The sequence below is a fragment of the Silene latifolia genome, chromosome 4 (assembly GCF_048544455.1).
Source record: "Silene latifolia isolate original U9 population chromosome 4, ASM4854445v1, whole genome shotgun sequence".
Classification (NCBI taxonomy): Eukaryota; Viridiplantae; Streptophyta; class Magnoliopsida; order Caryophyllales; family Caryophyllaceae; genus Silene; species Silene latifolia.
The window spans coordinates 3549472-3558027 of NC_133529.1; the positions used below are offsets into that span (position 1 = coordinate 3549472).

Consider the following 8556-nt stretch of genomic DNA (forward strand, 5'->3'; position numbering starts at 1 on the left):
GTCTTATATTGATTGAGTAGTTCTGACCCCGTGTTGTTGTTTTTAAAACCTGCGGTGATCCATTCGGGGATGGTGAGCAGATTGTGACAGGTAATGCAGATGTTAGCTATGGGACAGTCATGGGGAGTCATCACGTCAAGTCTAGCTTCCGCTGTTATGAGTTTAGATGTCTTAGATTTCATTTTTTTTGAGACCTTGTACTTTTATATTGAGTTGGTCTGAGATAATGTAATCGCTAACATTTATACCTTAATAGATGTGTTGTGGATTGTTACTTTTGATATATACTTACCTCGGCCAACCGCGATGGTAACAACCTTTCATGCTAGGGTAGTCCTTGGTAAGGTACCTTGGTATGAGGGGGTGTTACAACGGCTGCGGTCCCCCACTGGCGGCGAGGAGTATTTGTTGCGATGGGTACTCTGGCAGGGCTACACACTTTAGTGTGTAGTCAGTTATGAGGTGACTGGAGATGGAGACTGGGATTGTGTGTGAGCTGTTTGTATGATTGTTTCAGCGTGGCTTTGATTGTGTAATTAGTACTGACCCCGTTTAATGTTTTAAAAATTATGGTGATCCATTCGGGGATGGTGAGCAGTTATTGTGCAGGTATAATATGACGCGTATGGGATAGCTGGGATGAGTCATCACGTGGCATTTAGAAGTCTTCCGCTGTGTCAGACGATGTTTTATAGCTTTGATAGTTTTATCAGTAGATCGTCTGAGAAACTTGTATTTCAGTTTAACAGTTTTGGTGTTGTATATATAATCACTTTAAACTATATTGTTATTTAAATTATGTTTCTTCATTGTCATTTGATTATCATTGCTTCGGGTAATCGAGATGGTGACGTTCTCATACCTTAAGTGGTCCTGGTAAGGCATTTGGAGTATGAGGGTGTTACAGTCACCCCCCTGGCGGATGAAATTTTCTAAGTTTTTAGTTAAATTTTTCGAAATTTTTTCGAGGGTGCCTTATGAAATTAGTCGTTCGCCGCCTAAGTTCAAATCCTGGCTCCGTCACTGGGTCAGGGGGTCGATTGTAGAGTTGTTACATGTTAACAATGCGACGGTGCTAAGATTTAAAGTTAGAAGGTTAACCAGACAAGGCAACTTAATTCAAGTTGGATCAGCTCATTTGTACTCACGTACCCACACTTTCACACTTTAATCGAACAGCTAGTCTTGCTGTAGACGGATATATCCGTCTATAGCTAAAGGCGGGTCAAATAGTTTAAAAGTGATGCTATTTTTGGTCCTACCACCCTACTTGTTATTTGTATTTAGCCCGTCTTTAATTATAGACGGATATGTGTCGTATATAATGAGATTTTGTGTTAATCGAATAGGTCGTTGTAGGCCATACTATCCTTTTGCGTTTGTCCATATTGTCATGTACTTCCTCCATTCAACTCCACTCTACCACTTTGCTTTTTCACGTTCGCCAACACGTGTTTTACGCGGTAAATATCGTTAGCTACGTAGTTGCAAAAATTATAAAAGTTAGATATTTTTAATGTACTCGTAAAGAATAATCAAATAAGATCCCAAATGAATATATTTCCACTTATGTATTGAAAGAAAATCGAGATTAAATGTGCACTTGTGAATAATGTAGAAAATGGAAATAGGTAGAGTGGAGTTGAATGAATGAAGTATTAATTGTACCTTTGGCCTATAGTGCTTTACACATTTCATAATTATTTCAGACTTTACATTTCAGATTTCAACCATTTTTTTTTCCAAAACTGGAACTCTGCCCCATTCTTTTGAAAGACATCATGGGAGTTGCCTTCCCTCGTATTATAGCTTCTTAGGATAAGATTATTGCTAGTATTGAAATAAAATTTTGGTAAGTCTTGAGACAAGACTCACTCAAAACTACCAATAATCTACCAAAGTCTTGATAAAGTCTTGACAAAGTCTTAAGGTGAGTCTTGGACAACTTAAGACTCTCGTAGAGTTGTGGGACAATTTACTATGCATTTCTTCCAATTAATAATTGACATGTGTACCTTTTTTAATTTTCATTCTTTTCTTTATAAGGTGAAAAAAAATAAGTAGGGTAAAAAATAGAGTTTGAGGTAAGTCTAAGCTGGGTCTGAACAATATAAAAATAATAAAAGTTAGTGGAAAGCTGATGTGGTAGAGTTTTAAGACTTTGTTGAGTTGACTGATCATACCCTTAGTAGTTTTCGTTCGGAAATGGATCATCTCCATTTTATTTCTCTCCGTTTCCTTTCACAATCTCCTTAAATAATAATTTCCTCTTTTACCTTCATTTTCCTTTATTTTTGTGGGTAAAATTAGAACCGTTATATGTTGTCAATATGCGATCTGGGCCATTAATAGGTACTTGCCTCTACATTTCTTTTGAGGAAATGGAGAGAAAATTGGCTCTTAGTAAAGTATATCTACGGCCATCAAAAAGTTGTTACACTCTTGCATAGCTTAAAACCGCGACTGTGAGCAGCACACAGTGGTGGTTCTTGTATAGTAAAACCAACATTTGGAGTGGAGGTTTATGTAGGACTAATGTCCATGTAACGTGGTTTGTACAAACATCATAAAACCGCCACTGGGAATAGCAATTGGACCTCCAAATCGTCAATCTCAACTTACCCAAGCCAAAAACATGATCTTATGTATATGCCATATTTACACAGCCTTTATATACGAGTCGAGTATACAAAACAATATACGGGTTAAACAATCAAAAAGCAACAAACCATTACCAAATACCAACTCAAACTAAATTTACACAGCCTTTATATTTCCATTCTCTTCCATAAAAAAAAAAATATACTAATCAACAACAATATCATCACCACCATTACCTAGTGCCTCAAGCACTACAATTGCGGAAAGGGGTATCGGATGTACGCAGACAATGCAGCTTCACCCGTGAACTACCACCACAAGCAAAAACGGTTTCTGAATAACCCGAGATAAAAATTGCGTTGAGAATTACATCCAACTACTCTCTGAATTACTCAAGACAACAAAGATTTTCATTTCTACCACAAAAAAAACTCGCATAACTCCATTTTTTTTCTTTAAAAATAGAATCAATGCCAAAGATTAGAATGCTGTGGTGAATAATAAAACGACGATCCACGACGAGAATTCGATTGCATATGAGAAGGATAGTAATTATGATAACAATCTCCAACGACTTTATACTGATAAACTCTCCTCGGTATATTCCGATCTATCGGCGGCATCATCGCCGCCGACTGCGGTTTCCGATGACTCCAACGGCGGAGATCCGCCGTATAAGACGTTAAATCTGGACTAGACCTCGGCGATGATATCGGAGAAGCCGGCGTTGACGCCGATGTTCTGAATTGTGATTTCGGAGGAGAGAGAATCGCTCTTATCTTCATTTCCTTACCGGAATTTTCTGACGCTTTGTCGTATTCTTCGATTACATTTGCCAGATCTTCGTCGGATTTTATTGTTACGAGAACGTCTAGATCTTCCGTCGGAAGTTGACATCGAGGCGTCGCTGCGAATCCGCATAGTTCTTGAAGCTTCTCCGCTAATTCTACAATTTGAAAAACAATCAATTTAATAAATTATACTTCAAATTTGCGATGCGACTATGCGATACAATTAGTCTTGTGTAAGATGATTTAACACGGAATTATTGTAACATTTGTGTAGAATTTGCAGCTTCTCAGTCAATTCTACAATTTGAAAAACAATCCGATTAACAATAACATCAACAAATTTACGATTTCCGATACAATTAGTTCTGTGTAAGACGAATTAACACGTAATTGTCGTACAATTGTATAAACTCTGCAGCTTCTCAGCCAATTGTACTATTTTCAATTATTCAATTCAATCAGTGAATCAGGTAAATCGATTTAACACATAAATATCGTAAAATTGCAAAAGGTCGCATCATCTCAGCGACTCAGCCTAATCAACAAGTTGCGATAAACAATTAGTCTTGTGTAAAGCGGTTTTAGTTACGACATACCTGAAAAGGAGATAGAACGAGGGACGGAGATGAGACGAGTGAGACCACCGACGTAGCGGAGTTGACCGTCGGCAGGTCGAGGGATGATTTTACCGCTGTAGCTACAGAGGAACTTGACGGTGTCGACGGCGCTTGTTGCGGTGGTTGTTGCGGCGGAGGGGAGTGTTTTAGACGGTGGTGAAGTCATTTTATTAAGGAAGTATGGCGGTGGAGAGAGGAATTTATAACGGACTTTATATTTGTGTAGGAGAGGGAGTGAGATTCGTACACGTTAGCAAATCGGGTTTTGATTCGGTTTTAGTGGGGCCTATGCAGTTTTTATTTTATTTTTTATTTTGTTTATGTATTTGTTGAAGGTTCGGATTCAGTCAAATTGGTTACGGAATATGTGGACTTGGTTTAGGTGAAGTATTTATAGAGTGATTGGAGTATGAAGGTACAGCATACGTGCTCCATGTTCCTATATAATGGGAAAGAAATCGGAATTGATTAGTTGTGGACCTGTTCGATACCAAATTGTATTTGAGTAAGGTTAGAATCGGGTCTAAACTAGTTCAAATCACCTTTTTATGAGCCGGTTTAAGGTTAGGGATCTTTTTTTGAGATACTATTATTATACGTAGTGAGTAATAACATTATTTAGCTACTCATTAAATTACAATAATTATAATATTATTATTTGAATTGATCTTATAATAATCTTATTACGTATATAATATTCTAGTATTAATTTTTTTATATGAACTATTACAATGGTATGAAATAATATATTAACGCCACAAGATGGTAAATGTTATTTACATTATCTATCCATACATCAAAATTCAAATATTCAAATGGTTAAATGGACAAGATAGCTAAACATGATATCGAGTATAAAAATAGTACAACTTATCTCTCAACTCAAAATGTAGCCACACCAGTGTTAGTCTTTCAGTGTGAGAGATTAGGAGTTAAGCGTTCTTATTACTCGAATAAATTTATTATGATTTAATTCGGATTATATAAACAATAGGTCTTGGTATAGACGGGTGGGGCGAACAGACGGGTAAAGACCTCTAATAAAATGGATATGAGGGACAAGGTGGGGCACCCCCCATGTGCTTCCCACTTTATGACAAATGGGTATTTTATGAGAAAAAATGATATCCGTCTATACATAAAGACGGATAGTGTCCGTCTATAATGAGAATTTGTGTTATATAAATATAAAACAATTTTAGTAAATAGGATCATTTTTTTTGTCAGCTATAAAAATCAATAGGATTACACAATCGGAACAACCTTTGCCAAATTACGTGCTCACCTATTAGTAAGTAGATGGGATCATTGGAGCTTCAAATGTTCCAATTTTTCAATATGTTGTATTATTGTATACTTCATTAGTACGACCTGATAGTCGATTCGTCGGCCATGAGTTTAGCCTCAACTGTAGTTTATCTACGTGTGGCAACAAATTGGAGTACAAGATTACAAGAATAATAGGGTATATGATCTCTAGACCACTTGATAGAAGAAGAAGCCCAACTATACTTTATGAGACAAAGTCTAGTGGACCGGAAACAACAATTGAGGTCGAGTGAGATAGGAATTAGGATTATAGGAGTCGTACTGAAAGAGTGTGGAAGAAATGGTATACATTGAGGTTTCCTGATGTGTATGTGTCGACCCCAAATGTCACCTATCGTTTTACAAATAATTATGGAAGGCGGTCTTTTGACAATAAAAGATGAAAAATGTGTTAGCACTACCTGATATAACCCTTTCACATACAATAAGTAAGAACCCCTATAATAATAGGTACATCACATGCAATAACGCCAAACAATAAGGGATGCGTATGAAAAGGTAGCGCTGTATCATTGTCCATACTTTGATTTATGTTGAGACTTAGGGGCGTTTGGTTCAATAGCATGGAATGGAATGGATTGGAATATTAACCCATAATGGTATGAGGTTCTAAATCCATTCCTTTATAAACTTGTTTGGTTCATCTAAAATTGTAGAAGGGAGGAATGAAGTTAGATACCAAGGGGGGAAGTTGGGTATGGGATTCTAGGGGGTTGGAATGGAGTTAGAATCCATTGGCTATCTAACTTCATTCCAAAAGACTCCAACCAAACATTGGAATGGAGCAAATCCATTCCAATCCATTCCAAGAGAGCCAACCAAACACCCCCAGTGAGTTACTAATATAGGGAATTTGAGGACCAAGCCCTTTATTTTCTGTGAGGTATATTTTAACTACAAGTAAAAAAAAAATTAATAGAATGAAGAAAGTGTGAACTAGACATAATATAATGATGCCTTTTGGTATATGATTGATTTCTTTGGTCCTATAAGTTGGCTTCTCAGGTTATGTATAAGTTTGACATCCTATAAAAGATGTCATACTTTTATAGTACACCTACTCACTCTGTCTTAGTTATTATTTATTTTTGATTTTGGCACAAAGATCCAAAAAGGAAGGGAAAATGAGTATTAGCGTGCGGTGTTATTGATTGATAAATGGACAATAGGTTATGTGCATAATCAAATTACGCTTCAAAAATATTTCCGACATAAAAAAAGTAAATAAATAAATGAAACACACATCAATAAAATAGGTAGATAAATGAACTAGCCAAAAAAATATAATACACGAGTGTAAAATCAAAATCGAATGAGTATAAATTTAAAAACAAAGAAGTAATAAGTTTAAGATAATTTCTTTTTCAGTGTTACTCCTTCGGCCTTAACTAGAGGTGGCCAGATGTTTGGTTGGATGGATCAACCCTGCCTAGGGCAGTTTGGGCTACTTTAAGCCCTCAGTTCTGATCGAATAGTAGGGGTGACTAGTGAACATCCTTCTAAAATCGAATCGGATCATATTAAGCGGGGCAAAAGGTAAAAATTAGGTGGATCGAAAGAGCGGACTTACAACTCTTGATTCTGGATCGGGCTAAATCCGAAATATTTAATCCAGTCTAACGAAAGGGACCTTAAACAATTTTTATGTTCTATTTCGTATATGATGATAATTATATTTGAATTCCACAAAATCAAATGCATTAAATAATTACATACTAAAAAAACCAGTCTATTTGCTCCGGATCTATACTAACCGACCTGACAGAACTGAAGGCCAATACTATAAAAAAACCAAGCGTAATGACAAGCCTAAATAAATTTCGTCGTAATTCGATCCATTCCGAAAGATCCAATCAGATCTATTTTTTCGGTCTGCTCCTAAACTTACTCACCCCTACCTAGACCTATACTCGGGTCGGGCTGGCCAGGGGGCGGGCCGGGCTCTCCTGGTCAAACCCGGGCCAGGCCAGGGGGAAGGGACGGGCTTGGTCGGGCCAGGCCGGGCTGGGATATGCTTGACCCGGACCAGGACCTTAGGCGGGCTAAGGCGGGGTCGGGCTGGCGGGCCTTACTATTTTTTTTATTTTTGCTAAAATGGCGGGCCGAGCTGGAATTTCAGGACCCGGGCCAGGCCAGGGTTAATGGCGGGCCGGGCCGGTTCAGGCCAGTCTGCATAAAATAACGGGCTAGGGCGGGCCGGGTCCGGGCCGGGTCAACCCGTACTGATGGTCAGCTCTACCCCTACCAAACACTAACATGACTCAACCCAGTTTTCTTACCTAAAAAAAAATGGCTCATGGACAAATTGCGGGCTAATTGAGTTGAGCCGGGGAAGTTCAACCCTGACCCATAGTCCCATACCCATCCCATCTCGGGGATGGGTCAAGTTTGATTCCTCGTCATGCGGGTTGCAAGAAATGGATCGACTTACCCGGTTACCAAGCTCTACCGACTACCATCATGCAAAACAAATATCTTCACAATTTCACAAGTGTTTAATTAATCGTCATTGCTCTTTCAAGTACAATTTTTACTCTTTCACGGACTTTTTACCATTATTTTTCCTTCTCTTGCCCTTCCCTTCCCTTGCCCTTGAAAAAAAGGTGAAAAAAACTAATTCCCTTTTCTTTCACAAAATTCAAATCAAATTAATCAATTATGAATTTTAATTCTCAAGTTAATCAGGCAATGATTCTAACTTTCTAATTTAATTAATTATGCATCAATTATACTATCAAATTAGGGAGATTTAATTGATTTAGGTTTTAGGAAAATTAGGGTTAATCAAAATTAGCAATATAGGAAAGGGTGGCTGGGTAGTAGAGGCGGACGTCGGAGGTCAGACGAGTGGCGGACGTCGGAGGTCAGACGAGTGGCAGCACAAGGGGTGGTTCAATGGTGGTCTGGGAGGTGCGAGTCTGACGAAGTGCGGCTGTGCGGGTCTGGGGATTGGGGATTGGGTGTGGCCGACAAGGGAGGGGCGGTGAAGGTTGGTGCACGGTGGCTGTCGGTGGTGGTGGTGGTTAGCCGGTGGCCTATGGCTATGGTGGACGTTGTTGGGTGGGTGGTGGTGGTTGGTTGGTGGTTTTTGGAGGAGTAATTTTTCACGTTTAATTGTAATTAGAACAAAATAGTAAATGAGGTCAAATAACAAGGGTATAATGGTCATTCATGTCCATGATTAAGTAAATCATGTCCATGAATGAGCATAATCCTAA

At 38.4% G+C, this 8556-nt stretch overlaps 1 protein-coding gene across 1 annotated transcript; it reads right to left on the bottom strand.

Moving 5' to 3' along the window:
* Positions 1 to 2705: 2705 nt before the first annotated feature.
* LOC141652600 (uncharacterized) lies at positions 2706 to 4374 on the bottom strand. The gene is made up of 2 exons (XM_074460136.1): positions 3989 to 4374; positions 2706 to 3547 (listed from the first exon to the last, which is right to left on the bottom strand). Exons 1-2 carry the CDS (start codon positions 4173 to 4175, stop codon positions 3069 to 3071), a joined length of 666 nt encoding a protein of 221 aa, XP_074316237.1. The 5' UTR covers positions 4176 to 4374; the 3' UTR covers positions 2706 to 3068.
* Between the last annotated feature and the right edge of the window lie 4182 nt (positions 4375 to 8556).

Excerpts from the sequence above, each read along its gene's own strand:
- LOC141652600 (XM_074460136.1), bottom strand. The coding sequence starts at position 4,175 with ATGACTTCACCACCGTCTAAAACACTCCCCTCCGCCGCAACAACCACC. Across the intron at positions 3,548-3,988 it reads TCGTTCTATCTCCTTTTCAG|AATTAGCGGAGAAGCTTCAA; the intron begins GTATGTCGTAAC and ends TTCAAATTGTAG.